We start from the raw sequence: 15,571 nt of genomic DNA, 5'->3' as shown, positions 1-15,571 counted from the left end.
TGTTTCCTAAAGAGCTGAGTAGGCCTCAATACTGAGAGTCTCACATTGGAGGCAATTTCTTATTTCAGTTTCAGGCTTTGGTAAGTATTTGCACTGTTCTCAAGATGGGACTACATCAGTGCACTGTTCAGACTCCAGGCTCAGTACTGTACAGACACCAGTTCCTCACAGAACAGCCATGCATAAACCATGAGGAATTTTTCCACATTACCTATTTCTGCACATGAAGTCATCACTGCTCTTCTATAGCAAAATGCATTTTTTCAGGAGCTAAGAAAGGACAGGTAGATAATTTGCTTGTGTCTGTTTCACATACCACATACCTACATAATAAACAAGTTCACATTTTGAAGGTCATCATTTGTTGCAGCTCAGACCCCATGGTGAGTAATCATGTTGACCTTTACACTAGGGCAGTGTCCTCATCTAGGGGAGAATTGTGGTTAGTGGCTTCCAGATTACTTTTAGATGTTTAGATTATTAGTCTGACCCAGATTTCAAATAATTGAAATGGCAGTAGTTTGAGTAAATTTTTGAAACCCCAGATTAGATCACAAAATATGGAGCCATTCTTGTCTCATAGCCCCCTACTCCTCAAAGTTCACCCTTTGTACAATGGTTTCATGTGAATTTTTGGTTGTTTTCTTGATAGTGTTTTGTCCATCTCTGCCCGTCCTTAGCCCCAGATAGGGGCTCTTATAGCCCAGGCTAGCCTTTAATTTGCTTTGAAGCTGAGGATGACCTTGAACTTGTGAGCCTCCTGCTGCCTCCACCTGTAAAGAGTATTGAGATTTACAAGCACTCACCTGATTTATGTTCTGGGGTATGAACTCAGGGCATATAGTCAAGCAACCTACCAACTGAGCTGCATTTGTAGCTCATGATCTTCAACTTCTGATCTTCCTATCTTCACTTCCTGGGTGCTGGGATTATAGGCATGTTGTGCTGGGGGGTCAAGCCCAGAACTTCATGCCTAACTAGGTAAGCACTACTCTGTACCCCACGCCCACTAGTGCATTTTGTACCCTTTCTAAAGCATCAGGGTTAGAGAGCCCTGAATGCCGTAAGTATAAACATGGTACATTTCTTATTAGCCTTTCATCAAGATAACTAAGGGAGAGACCTCTTGCAGGTAGGTTCACAAAATGAGAATGCAGTTTTGCATGGTGTTGTAGACCTAGAGTTCTAACATAAGAGAAATTGAGATGAGGATTGTGAGTTCTAGGCTAGCTGGGATTACAGAGTGAGAACCTGACTTTAGGGCAAGTGAGAGGGAAAGGAATGTAAAAGACCCAAGGAAAGGAGTGAATTAGCCTACTCCACTGCATTATGAGTAGTGAGTTTTATGTTTGCAGATGACATGTCTCGTCTCAGGTGTTCTCTCCATCACAGCAGCTCTACAACAGCAGCATTATGAACTAATGAGTAGACTTAGAGAGAATAGGGAAAGGCCCACCAAGTGTAGGGCTCAAGTGCTTTAAGTGTCTGTAGACCTGACAATAAAGGATAGAAACTTGGGGGCTGAAGAGTGATTACAACAACTTGATTCATCTTTATTTGTGTGCCCAGAATGGAAAAGCTGCTCTTGAACTTCTGACTCAGGGTCTCTCTCACTTTAGAAGCAGTTACTAGTTTCAGTTTCAGCCCCTGGTAAGTATATTGCCTATGTGGTGTCATACACAGTCCTGTGCCCTGGAGAGAGGATATTGGTGAGGAAGATGGAGAATAGTGGGCCTGAAATCTGAGTACTTCTGTCTCCCTTCCACAAGGTTGGGAGAGATGGAAGGCTTCCCAGGGGTCAACAAGGTGACTAGTTTATTTTTATTTTTGTTTTGTTTTGAGACAGGGTTTCTCTGTGTAGCCTTGGCTGTCCTGGAACTCACTCTGTAGACCAGGCTGGCCTCGAACTCAGAGATCCACTTGCCTCTTGAGTGCTGGGACTAAAGGTGTGTGCAGCCATTGCCTGGCTGGTGACCAGTTTCTATGCTCAGAGGTTCTTTTTCTTTGACCTGCCCCACCTTGTCTTACACATTGGCTCTTTAGTGGAGCTGATGGGCTCCAGGAGCAGGAACGTGGGACATGTTAACTGATTAATCTCCCCAACATACCAGCATCTCAAAATTGACCGGCATTCAAAATACAGCATGCATCAGGACATGTTTCTGAACCAGTTGCTTCTGTTTTTTTCCCCTTTATCCCATGAATGTTACTTCCAAACATTGAGAAGAGAGTGGTGTCATCAATGAGGAACAGTGTCCCCTCTCTGCCTCTTGCTGTCCAAACAGGGCCTGTCCCCTTTGACCCCTCTTCCCCTGCACAGTGGGAAGGTACTGTGCAACTGTGACTCAAGGACTCTGGCCCTGTCTCCCACTGCCTGTGTGCGGAACACAAATGAGGGGGTGGGGGATGGGGTTCAAAGTGAAACCAGTGCTGGGAACACTTCCTACAACCTTCTGAATGGATGTTCACCATGTACACTGTGAGAAGACTGCATGGCAGAGCTGTGACCTGCTGCTGCCCTCTTGAGTGGACACAGGCAGGCAGCATGCTGCCTGCACAGGAAGCCATTCTTCTACATGCAGGTGATTCCATTTCACGAACAGTTGTTCCTCTGGTAATTTTTTTCTAGAATATCTGTACAGTTTCCTTAAATTATAGAAACAATTGTCATTTTTAAAGTTCCCAAAGATCCTAATATTGCTGTTATCCTTTTTTGTTTCCTTCTGTGTTTCTTTATTTCCACTGACACCTCCTATTGTCAGGGGAGGGAAGGGGGCTGAACACTTGACTAAAATATTCCTGGTTTATTAGTTTTGAAACAATTTTGTATTTATACTTGTATGCACAGTAGTATTTTGGACTCACTAAATGGCTCATCAAGTGACTTAAAACACTAGGTGTTTGAATAGGTCTTGACATGACAACACTGCATCTGGCTGTGGGGATTTAATGGAAAACCCCAAAGGCCTATAAACCCAAGTCCTGGGGATTGACTCCATCCTACCCAAGTGGAAACATTGTTGATGGATGCATCCTGCACAGGCGACCAGGTTGGGTAGTTGATGGAACAGGAAGAACATGGGTTTTAACCAGGTTATCCCAAGGTGTGGGCTCCAGAAGCGCATTTCATGGAATCATGAAGGAACCAATCCTCTGTAGTATGTGGAGGATACTAGAACCCTAAAGCTAAGGGTGGGCCTGTGTTTTATCAGCTGTATGAGCCGTTTATTTGTCTCCAGAGTTAGTGGCAATAAAATGGGGATAGGGGAGCAGCTTTGCACATTTAAACCAAGCCTCTCCCAAACAAACTTGGCAGCTCTTTTCTAATATACATAGAGCTGAAACTTACTAGGTTGTCAGATTCTTTTGGTACTTTAAATCGTTTTGCATTTTACAAATCTTTAAAAAGCCCATTGTTAAAAATTGGATCATAGCACAAACTTGAACCTGCCAAGTGAGCCCCTAAGAATACTACAGTCTGTTCTACAGCTGTCCCTGTGTGTCCTTCACCTCTCTGAATTACCTTCCTGTAAACTTAAGGAGCTGTGGATCCAAGGGTTATTAACACTCCAAGAAAAATCCTTTGATTGCATTGCTGATGTCAAGAGTACAAAGGTCACCTCTGAAGATGCCTACCACGATTCCTCATTAGTATATTTGCATAAAGTGTTAAAATGCTTTTGCTACACACCAACATGCACATAGTTAACATGCTTAGTGTCCAAAAGTTAGTAAATGTAGAAGATCAGATTTTTTCCTATTGAGCAACATTGATTTGCCACAAACCTGGAAGAGCTCAGCAAGAACCTAAGGTAACTGGTTGCATTCTCTTCTCCTGGTTCTCCACTGTGCCTCTAGCTTTGGACCCTTTAGGTCTAGTGGGTCCAAGGAAGGCACATGGATTGTTTTAACATGTTCCTGTCTTGTTAGTTTTAGTAAACAATTTAGGTACAAAGAAATAATGGTTAAAAATGAACTTTACTGAAGTCATCAGTGCCTGTGATGACTTGGAGAAATCTGAGAAACAGCAGCTCAGCTCCCACATAGCTGGGCAGACAGAACACACCCCATGGCCTTCAACTGCATTCCAGCCACTAACATAATGTATGAAATTAACATTACCAACCCAACATGATTTAACTTAAAAATTTCAAGATACTATGTGAAATGGTTAAGATAATTTGCAAGTTTCTTAGAGTTGGTTTCTACATTAAGATGGAAGTCAAATACTGGACATCAGTAAGAAAATTTTGGTTTTCATCCCTAGAACATAGCAGTTGGATGTGGACCTCTACAGGGTCATTGTAGTCACAGTGGGCATCTGAGGACCATCTCTGATATGGCCTGTGCTGCTTTTGTCCAGGTCTCATTTTCTTATATAAAAGTAAATCAGTACCTGCATTTTAAAAAAAACTTGTTTTTTAAATGGTCTCAATACAATAGCCCTGGCCACCCCTCCCTTGCAGTCCTGCCTTAGCCTCCTGAATCGTGAGATTACAGGCATGTGTATGAGGCCTTGATAAAGGAGTATTTATTTGAAGATATATGTTTAGGGATAGAGAGTAACCTCCAAACATTTTCACTCGCTACTGCCTCTTTACTGGGAAGAGGTGCAGTGAAACAATGCGAAACCCTGTGTTATGTGGCCCACAGCTGAGGAGCAGAATTCAACTTAGTGCTGGTTATGGCCACTCCTCAAAGCAGTTCCCTTGAGAGTGCTGGAGGTGAAATATCTGCTTGGGGACATGCCAGCTCCCTGTAAGGGCAGTCAACAGGCAAAGTGGGGTGGTTGGCACTCTGTAGATCTGGACCCCTGTTTTGTGTGTGGACCCTGCTTCCCGTTAGGCTTCGACTTCCATGCAGTTTCAGGGTTCTGCTTGGTGAGCACATGAACAGGGTTTGTGCCCCCAATTCTTTCTCCTTCCCTCCATTGTGGATCATTGCTGCCCTCTGGTGGCCAAAAGTGCTTTATCCTTTCTAGTGAACCCATGGTGTGACGAGAATAGTTTAGCTGTTGCAATCCGTGCAGAGCAGTCTACTTCTATACTCCATCAAACTTGAAGCAGCTTAGTTTCCATTACAAACAAGAAGTGGGCTTGGCAGCAGTTCACCTTGAATAGTGGTCAACAGCACGGGAAACACCTTGCTACTACTCATTGTTGGTCAATACCTTCTTGCCCCCACAAGAGGGCAGAGAAGGATACTAGCAGAATGGCTAAACTAGCGAGGTGGGCATGTGGATGGGAACCCAGTATTGCCCTTGGCCTAGTGGCACCAGGTATGGCTCTTGTTAGCCAGCAGAGAAAGCACACAGTGGAAAGTGCTGTTTGTAAGATAGGTCTCCCCTTGGTTACAGCTATTTAATTTTTATACAGTATGTAGCTAAAAGTAAGTTCTGGGGCTGAAGTGGCTCAATGATAGAATATTTGCCTAGTACATACAAGGCACTGGTTTTGAACCCAGGGGTTGGGGAAGGGAATGGAATAAGGATTTAAAATTTCATTTATTATTCTATTCAAAAATGAAAGTGAATCCTCATTGTTGGCATTGTAGCAGTTACTGCCCTTAAGTCAACATCACTGCTTCTACTTACAGGGGCTAGAGGAGCATGCCAGTATCTTGAGCAATGGCAGTGCATTTGACCCCCTCCAGAATAGAAGAGGGCTTGGTGTGTCAAGATGCTGGTAGGCAAATGGCTAGTGACATCCATCATTTATGAGATGTAGCTGCCAGTTTATAATTACATACAACCTTTTACACACAGCTGGAAGTGTCGCTAAAGTGTCCTGATGATTTGGCCTTTAATGGGCAAAAGCCACTGGAGCTGCAAGACTGTAGAATGATGGTTAGAGAGCTACATTTAGTGATGGATGGTATTCAGATATGTCTGCTCTTAGGTCATTGGGTGTGTCCTGGGAGTGTTAAGAATAACCAGAATGCAGTCAGACCAAAAGAGAGATTGGGTCTGTTGTGGAACCCGTGGCTTTGGAGTCCACATTTGTAACCAGGAACAAAAACATCACTGAGATGTTTCAGGCCATATTGCTGCTATGTGGAAGGGTTTGTTGCGGTTCTGGCAATGTGTTGGTTTTATAGAGGGGGAAGACAGCTGGTTTTAGGTCTCGCTTTTACCACCACTTCACTCTTGCAGTTGTCCTAAAGGGCTGGCAATCGGATACACACTTACTATACCCCCGGCCAGTGTCAGCATGTGACGGAGCACTTGGTCTTTACTGTTGCAAGTGCTCGTTCCTTCGTTGGCCCTTCCTCAAAGGAGTCTGCACCTGTTTTTTTCTTCCACATAACCCAGCAACCAGACATAGGTGAATTGTTGAATAGCCCTGGAGCTCCGAGTTAGAAATAAGACTACCACTGCAGAGTCCTCGGACGTTGACCTTGATCTATGGGAAGCATGGCTGTAGTCCTTGGCTCAGAACATGCTCTTTTCTAATAAACAATTATCTTACACACTGTATTGTTAAAAAAAAAAAAAGGGTCCTTGACAGTTTAAAAAAAGAAAAAAAAAAAGTACATTCTGAGCCAGGTGGTAGTGGCACACACCTTTAATCCCAGCACTCGGGAGGCAGAGCCAGGCGGATCTCTGTGAGTTCGAGATCAGCTTGGTCTACAGGGCGAGAACCAGAACAGGTACCAAAACTACACTGAGAAACCCTGTCTCCAAAAACCAAAAAAAAAAAAGTATATAAGTATATTCCATTGTTCAGAGTGTGCTCCTAATTTCTATTTTGTACAAATCAGCCTCTGGATATTTTCTATCCTCATCTAGTGTCAAGAGATGCAGTTTTGGGTAGATGTGACAACTCTGCAAAGCCCCTAAAGTGCTTTGAGGCTAGGGTTTGGCATGCTTCTGAGCACACAGTCCACTTGAAGCAAAGGGCCATTGGGGTGAAGTTGGAAGGGTTTCAGATGAAATACAAGGCTTGCATCTTCTAGGTTTTTCAGTGCCACTTTGTAAATAGCCAATATGGCTGTGGTACATTGGCAGCCAGTTCTGGCAGGACTTGGTGCGGCCCCTTGACACCTGGAGGAGCTTGTTGAAGTGAGCTTTCTTCATATGTGGGATCTCTGCTCTTCCCTGAGCTGCTCTGGGCTTTACTGGGAGCACAAGGTGGAAAGTAATCATCTATGGTCTTGAAATCCTGCTTCAGGGGTGGCTGGAACTGCCCCTGTAAGTGTGGGTTTTGCCAGCACAGACAGTGTTGATTGCCTATCTAGATGAGCCATCTCAAAGGTGTTTGTTCCTTGCATGGAAGGATGCCACTCCTGAGCCACATGTTCACAAACATTTCCTTACCTTGTTTGACCACTTGGGCTGCTGGTCAACGTGTTGGGCAAGCATCATGCAGTTCTATGACCCAAGCTGTGGCACTAATCCACAGATCTAACTCAGGACTTGGGGAAAGTGTGTGTGTGTGTTGGCGGGGGAGGGGTGTCTATTCCTTCCACTATTTGGGTTCTGGGTACTGAACTAAGGCTTGGCAGCAAGTACCTTTACTTGCTGAGACATTTTGTGAGCCCTTGATGCAGTATTTTTCATAAGCTGATTGCCCACTGACATGTAAAAGCTTTGGTACAAGCCAAAGCTCTTTGACTTAGCATATAACAAGCATTTAAAACACCAGGTTGTCATTTTACCATGCTGACCTAATTAAGGGCAGTGTTAGGGGTAGAAACCTGTATAAACGGGCATCACTACTTTTGGCATCTGATGCTCATTGCTTCCCTGGCTTTCCCTCAAGAAAAAGTCTGTGCTGATTTCCTTTCACATAAACTGTGCAGACATGCAGGTGAAATGCTAAATACTCTGGGAGCTGAGAGTCCTTAGGAAATAGACAGCCACTGGAGTCTTCTATTTTGGCATCTGAGTTGTATGAAATAGGTTTGCTGATCTTCCCTATATTGCAAACATCTCCAGTCTATATTTTTATCAACTGTCTCCAGTGAACTCCTGCAAAGTGATGAAGTAATGTGTATTCCCTGTGCTGACAGGAAGGTGTCAACCTCTAGGACCCTTAGAGTTAGCTGTTCATGGAGGAGAGTTTGTCTGATTTTCCCCTTGAAAAGATTTCTTTTAGCCGGGCAGTGGTGGCACAGTTGGGAGACAGAGGCAGGCAGATCTCTGTGAGTTCGAGGCCAGCCTGGTCTACAGAACTAGTTCCTGGACAGGCTCCAAAGCTACACAGAGAAACCCTGTTGGGGCACGGGGGTCGGGGTGCGGTGGGGATTCAAGTTCATACAAAAACACCTTGACTTGTTAATAAAAATTATCTTGTAAATCTGCCCTATTTTGATGGGAAGCTCATCCCTTAGTTTTACAGCTTAGCTAGTGATTAGTTGGTCCTTTGATAATTGGTTTGTTTAAAGCGAAAGGTTTAATACACTAAAGCCTTTTCTTTCTGAAATAAAGAATAATTACCATCATAAAATACTGTGGAAAACCTTTCTGAGTTTCAAGATCTTAAAAACCTGCAAATGTATCTGACTAATGCCTAGGTTGACTGGCTATTTCCAGGGTGGACATGGTACAATGTCAACTGGAGTTTTTATGTGTTGCCCGTATCTCACACTGTCTGCATTCTGCTTTCTAGCCATGAAGGAAGACAGGAGAGTGGAGGACAGAACAATGGCAGCATCTGCAGTCCCAAAGAAGATGGTTCCTCCAGGCTCCCTGATGGGCAGACAGACTTCACTTAGAAATCTTGTTCCAAAGAAGCTTCCTCCTTATGCTAACGTGGCAGGAGCCAAACCAGCCATTAAGAAGCTGCCCTCAGGCTTCAAGGGTACCATCCCCAAGAGGCCATGGCCCTCAGCTACCCCTTCAGGCACTTCTGCCAGGCAGACAGGACCATCACCTGTGACAGCTGCTTCCAAAAAGTTGCCTGGCTCTGCTGCTGTGGTGGGAGTTATCAGGAAGCCAATGTCTGCCAATGTCCCTGCAGCCTCTCCAGCCCCAGGACGCCTTGGGCCTGTGAGCCCAGCCCCATCACAGCCCAATTCACAAATTCGGCAAAATATAAGACGCTCCTTGAAAGAGATTTTGTGGAAAAGGTGGGCATTGTACATGTCACTCTTGCAGATATAGCATTGATGATAGTATTCTGAATTTCCTCACTAGGCAAGTGCCCCTGGTTTATGTAATTCCTCTTTTCATTCTATTCAGAGTCAATGACAGCGATGACTTAATAATGACAGAAAATGAAGTAGGAAAAATTGCCCTCCACATTGAGAAGGAGATGTTTAACTTGTTCCAGGTTACTGATAATCGTTATAAGAGCAAATATCGCAGCATCATGTTCAACCTTAAGGATCCTAAGAATCAGGTCTGTGTGCCCCCAACTAGGTCTTGGGACTTCTTGACCCAGAATAATAGAGCCCTACATTCATTTCTGTTAGCTTTACAGTGACATACCAAATAGCATTTGGAGTATCCTTTCTGTCTTTGTGGGTCATCATTTTCTCTGCCAGAACTGGAGTTAAACAGATTTTATAACCCCTCTACAAATCACATGCCCACCATACTAAGATTAAAGTTTTTCATCCCAATTTTCAGGGATGTCTGGTGGGCTTTTGTTTTTGTTGTTTGTTTTTGTTTTTGAGAACGTCTCAACGTGTCTTTAGCTAGCCTGGGTCTTGCTCTGTAGACCAGGCTGGCCTCAAACTCAAGAGATCCTCTTGCTTCTGCGTAGGAAGTGCTGGGATTAAAGGTGTGTGCTACCACATCTGGGATCAGGCAACCTTTTATGCCTTACCTTTCTTCCTCAGCCACATGATATGGGCCACCCCTTGCAGTTCTCAGCCTTGCCTAGCATGGTGCCTCTCAATTTCTGCTGCTGGGACTGTTTATAATGTTCTCTAGACTCTGAACACACACAGCCCCTGTGTTTTAGAACCAGAATCAAGTGCCCTGGCTACATTGCCATGGTCTGCAATTCCATGGTAGAAGTGATATGTTCCTGCCTTTATTTCTAACTTTTTTTTTGGGGGGGGGGGCACAGGGTCTCACTATGTAGCTCTCTGGCTGGCCTCAAACTCAAATCCCAGTGCTAGGATTAAAGGCATATACAGTCTGGCCTTCTAAATACTATTTTTGAAGCAGTCTTGTGCTTCCGCTTCCCAGGTATGTGCCACCTCTCTCTCCTGGCTTCCAACTTTTTAACCTATATTCCAAGTTGTGTGCATGATTTGTGATCCTGAAAAGGCATAGACTCTGCAGATGGCCTTGAAGTCTTCTCTCAGATTTACTGTTGCCTATTTCAGAGAGGCTGCTGCATAGCAGGTGGAGAGCGCACTCTGAGGGGGTGTGGCTAAGTTCTCGAGGTAGTCAGTGTCCGTCTGAGTTCCGTTGTGCTGCTTGGGTTCTTCATATTGATCCAGAGCAGAAGATAACACTACAGGTTTGTAGATGAGGAAATGAAAGGTGCTTTTTTTCTTTTAAACAGGGGCTCTTCCATCGAGTTCTTCGAGAAGAAATCTCCTTGGCAAAACTTGTCAGAATGAAGCCTGAAGAACTTGTATCTAAAGAACTTTCCACGTGGACAGAGAAGCCTACAAAATCTGTAAGTGTTGAGGGTGGTTGTCTGAGGGCCTAGAGGTTTCATTTTTCTAGAATCCATTAATAAGCTGTTTGTAGGATGGATGAATATTCCTTCTTCCTGGAACCCAAAGCTGAAGCCTTCATTTCTATCCTCCTTATTGTAGGTGATAGAGTCCAGGACTAAGTTGCTTAATGAAAGCAAGAAGAACACTGCTAAGCCAGAACCTATTCCTGACATGGAAGATTCTCCACCAGTGTCAGATTCAGAAGTGAGCATTTGGGGTGTCCAGTGTTTGTATGGAGACTAAGACTAACATCTCTTACCTGCTTTCAGGTGTCCTAAGTCACTGAGCAAGTCACTGACCTTTAAACAAGTGTATATGTATGCATGGTGCAGTGTTTTCCAAGTGTTGCTGTTCATTGGGATAATTTGGGCTCCTTTAGTTTTTGATGTAATTTCTCTTTGTCTGGCCTAAAACTTTTTACCTCTGGAATTGGGGGATTATAGACCTGGCTTGGTGCGCTTTTTCTCCTTTTTTTTTTTTTTTTTTTAACTTGTTCTGTAGACCTGGGTGGCCTTGAACCACCTGCTTCCACCTCCAGGCACCACAGGTTCTTCACCATTTGTGTTATTAACTTAGAGATGGATTTGATTTTAGAAAGGAAATTAGCTATTTGAGCCAAGCATGTTGGCACTTACCTGTAATCCCAGCACTTTCTAGATCAATGGTTCTCAACCTGTGGGTTGTGAGCTCTTTGAGGGTAGAATGATCCTTTCACAAGGATCACATATCAGATGGCCTGCATATCAGATATTTACATTAGAATTCATAACAGTAGCAACAAAAAATTTTAAGAGTTGAGGGTCACCACAACAGGAGAGACTGTATTAAAGGGTGGCAGCATAAAGGAAGGTTGACAACAACTATGATAGATGGAAGCAGGAGGTTCAGGAGTTTCAGGGTCATGCTCTGCTACATTTCAAGACATTGTCTCAAGAAAACGACAAAGGCAAGAAAGACCTACTTGCATTTCAATTGTAGGAACAACAAGAATCAGTAAGAGCTGCGCCTGAAAAGAGCATGACGCCTCTTCTCGATGTCTTCAGCAGCATGCTAAAGGACACAACAAGTCAGCATCGGGCTCATCTCTTTGATTTAAACTGTAAAATTTGTACAGGTGAGCATAAAATTTAGGGCCTGAAACTTTGGAAATGAGACAAAATTGGATTTTATTTAAAATTGCTCTTCTAAATGTAGCAGTAGTCAAGCCAGGTTTAGACAGTGGTTTTCTGGTGTGTATGTAGCCATGCCTCAGTTGCTTTTGATTAGCATAAGAAACCATTCCCTGCTTGTGATGGAGCTGTGCTCTTGAATGTGTCTTCCTCATACCTCCTACTCTTCAGGTCAGGTTCCATCATCCGAGGATGAACCAGCTCCTAAAAAGCAAAAGCTTTCAGCTTCTGCTAAGAAAGAAGACTTGAAGCCCAGGCATGACAGCTCTCCATCTGATCCAGTTTCTAACACTGCTGATGAAGGAATTGCAGAGACATTGCCTGAAAATGCCTCTGAGCCAGAACTGGAGAGTATATCTAGTCTGAACCAGGAGAGAAAATGTTTCCCTGGGCCTCCAGGTGATGGCCATCCTGAGCCCTCCCCACTGGATGGCCTCTCTCCCTGCTCTGCCTCTGGTGGGAGTGGGGTGGTTACCACAGTCACAGTGTCTGGCCGAGACCCCAGGACCGCCCTGAGTGGGTCATGCACAGTCACAGCCTCCATGGCAGCCCACCTGGACAACTCCCACACATCAGAAACCAAACTGGACATGCTAAAGCCTGCTTTGACTCCTGCAGTGGTGCCTAAGTCCATACTGGCTAAGCCATCCTCCTCTCCTGACTCAAGATACCTGTCAGTACCACCATCACCAAATACGAGGTGTGTTTTTAGGAGGGGTCTGAGAAAACCTCAAACTCTTGCTTTAGACTGACAAGGAAAGGTTAGATTAGATTGATCAGAAACCTGGCTTTAGTATCTTAGAAATGCTCCATTTCTTGGATGCCTAATTATTAATTTGGGGTCATTCAGGTCTTGAGTATGAAGGTTTTAACTTATGGCAATTCCGATTTGTTCCTGATCCACTTATTTTCTTGACCAAATGTCTAAACCATTATGACTTAAATAGTTGCTTGGTAAAGGAAGCCACCAACCTTGGGGGTCTCTTTTGCTCCCAAGTATGAAGTTGCCGTACTTCGAAGTATCCATTGTACAAAAAGAAAGTGACATTTTTTTTTATGGTTTGGTTTTACAGCATTTCAGAATCACGATCCCCGCCAGAAGGAGATACAACCCTCTTCTTGTCTCGACTCAGCACGATTTGGAAAGGATTTATTAATATGCAGAGTGTAGCAAAATTTGTCACTAAGGCATATCCTGTCTCTGGGTGTTTGGATTATCTCAGTGAGGTTAGAACCAAGAAATTCCCCACCCACCTCTCTCTTCTCCCCTTTCACCTTCTCTTCTGGGTATGTGGGCATGTTGGTGTGTCTTGGAGAAATCAGATTCATGCTGCTCTTATATTGTATGGCCAAAGACAGAAATGTGGATCAGAAGTCAGGCTTAGTTCCCTGCTTAGGTGGGTTATTTCCACATATGTGACCTGCCTCAGTTTCGGAACATAATATCCTTGGGAAGAAGTGGTTGTCTCCCACTCTGGCTTTAGGTGACAGTCTTTCTAAAGTGGTGATGGCTTTAGTGTGTGATCTGGTGTTTTGGAATTAATTGTGTCAATTTCTGAAGACTGCAGCTCTGATGTTGACTTGGTGTTCTTCTGTAGGATTTGCCTGACACCATCCACATCGGTGGAAGGATTGCTCCAAAGACAGTTTGGGATTATGTTGGCAAGCTCAAGTCATCGGTGTCCAAGGTACCTGCTCACAGTGTGGTCTCTGCAACAGTGGGAAATTGTGTTTGCTTAATTTTTTTTTTAATTCCCATTTTATTGGGCTAAGGCTTGAAACATCAGCCTATAACTTACTAGATGTTGAAAATGTTTATAAGTACATAAAGGTATGAAGGTATACTTGACTAGTAGCAATAGGAGTTTGTTTCTAATTTATCCTAATGGTGTGAATGCATTCAAATTTTAGTAAATACACAGGCTTTGCTTCCCTCTTTCATGGGAAGAAAGGAGGGGAAAAGAAGGTAAGAACTTGGAGGTGTCCTGGCTCAGGCACACAGTGTTACTTCATACACAGGTTTAGGCTTCCTAAAAATCCCTCAAGTTAGCTGCAGGTGAAGTGTGTGAGGTTTATTTTGAAAGTGGTCCATAGTTTGGACCAGGCTCACAAGAGGAGGTAAACCATATAGTCTGGCTTTCTAGTGTGGAGACACCCAGACACCTGCTGCTGGTGTGTCCTGTGTGCTGTGATCCCCATCATATGAATAGTGAAAGCTTGCTTGGTGTCTGACAACTGTACACAGGGGCTCACTGACAGTCCTGGGAGTGGAGGTGGTTTTAGCCCACCAGTCAAGCAGAACCTTTGTTCTTTACACTTGATGTAAGTGCAGGCAATAGATCTGACAGTCAGAACTCCTAGGCAGTGTGTCTTAGGGTCTGCATCTGAAGGAGGGCTGTTGAGGGCAGCCCAGGTGCATGCTTTCCTGTGCTCTGTTTGCCTTACAGGAGCTCTGTCTGATCCGCTTCCACCCCGCCACAGAGGAGGAGGAAGTTGCCTACATCTCTCTCTACTCCTATTTTAGCAGCCGTGGCCGCTTTGGGGTTGTAGCTAATAACAACAGGCATGTCAAGGACCTGTACCTGATTCCACTGAGTGCTAAGGACCCTGTGCCATCCAAACTCTTGCCCTTTGAGGGCCCAGGTAAGCACCCAGTTTCTGGGAGGTGTAGGCACAGCCAGTCCCCACATAGACCTCTACACTGACACAATTCTTTCAGGTTGTCACAGGGACTGTGACACCTGGCATAAACTCTAAGGAGCTAGATTAGGACAACCAGTGGAACCATGCATTGCAGGAGAATCTGTTCTCTGAGAGATGTGGGCACATGGCTCTAAAACTATCTCAGTTCTTGTGAAAATTGACTCACTACGTACAACCAAATTGTTTGCTGCCTCAGACCAGGGAGCTGTTCAAATGCCACGATCAAGAACCAGACCCAGAGAGGAAAGACAGGGCTTGCCTGGATCCAGGGGTCCCTTCCACTCTAGAAAGAGGGTTACTATTACTGTTGCCACTCTGCTCAAAGTGAGCTGGCCTCTTCCATTCTAAGGTGCTTCTCCACAGTACCTGATTCCTAAGGGGTCTGGTAACAGTGCCATAGAGAAGCATCTCAAAATGACTGCTTTTCGGTCACTGCACATATTGTAGTAAGTTCTTTTATCTTTTCAAACTATCTAGATTTGCTCTTTCCTATGAAGCATTGCTTAGCAGATTACCTATACAGAAACACAAACTGGGGTTCAAATGACACGGAGGGGTCTGGTCCAGTGATGTCCAGCTTTGCTAAGTGCCTTCAAGGAGTTTTCATGGCTTCAATTAGGGAATTTGCACTAGGTTCCTAAATTGGTCTCTTTGGTCATTATGTCCCCAGAGGATTAGTCTTAACCTAAAAGCCAGTGGGTTTGACATGTGCTAAATATTCTTTAAAATACTGTCATAGAGGTGGCTGATGCATGCCCAAAGCCCTGTATCCACACCACTTGCACTACACCTAAACTTGCTGGGGTGCTGAAGGCCCAAGCCCCTTGCCCCAAGCACAGCCCTCTACCAACTACAGCCTGTTCCTAGTTCATGGCATGGGTTCCCTGTGCCTGCAGTTTCAAAATATGTGCACATTAAGGTATTGGTTGGTGTCATAATTCAAGGGTTAAGTGTTAATGGGCACGATGCAATAGGTGATTTTAGTGCCCAGCACATTTCAAAAGCAAAGTGTTTTAGTGTGTTCTGTGAAGCCATATTGGGGATTTAAAAAAAACAACAACAACAAAAAAACCAAAACT

The 15,571-nt window shown here is 44.2% G+C and overlaps 1 protein-coding gene across 11 annotated transcripts in view; it reads left to right on the top strand.

Annotated features, from left to right (window-relative positions):
• Positions 1 to 15,571, top strand: part of Dido1 (death inducer-obliterator 1) — a 58,440-nt gene that overhangs the window by 31,852 nt on the left and 11,017 nt on the right. For 10 of the 11 annotated variants that reach the window (XM_059262096.1, XM_059262098.1, XM_059262099.1 and 7 more), the window contains 9 exons: positions 8,610 to 9,069; positions 9,182 to 9,341; positions 10,461 to 10,577; positions 10,720 to 10,824; positions 11,599 to 11,734; positions 11,961 to 12,489; positions 12,863 to 13,016; positions 13,388 to 13,477; positions 14,237 to 14,432. In XM_059262096.1, coding sequence (XP_059118079.1) covers positions 8,610 to 9,069; positions 9,182 to 9,341; positions 10,461 to 10,577; positions 10,720 to 10,824; positions 11,599 to 11,734; positions 11,961 to 12,489; positions 12,863 to 13,016; positions 13,388 to 13,477; positions 14,237 to 14,432 — 1,947 coding nt within the window. Of the gene's footprint in view, positions 1 to 68; positions 349 to 8,609; positions 9,070 to 9,181; positions 9,342 to 10,460; positions 10,578 to 10,719; positions 10,825 to 11,598; positions 11,735 to 11,960; positions 12,490 to 12,862; positions 13,017 to 13,387; positions 13,478 to 14,236; positions 14,433 to 15,571 lie in introns of those variants that run through there. The other variant, XM_059262103.1, reaches the window with a different exon arrangement.

Source organism: Peromyscus eremicus, chromosome 4, assembly GCF_949786415.1.
Source record: "Peromyscus eremicus chromosome 4, PerEre_H2_v1, whole genome shotgun sequence".
Lineage (NCBI taxonomy): Eukaryota > Metazoa > Chordata > Mammalia > Rodentia > Cricetidae > Peromyscus > Peromyscus eremicus.
This window is presented reverse-complemented; position numbering and strand designations above follow the sequence as displayed.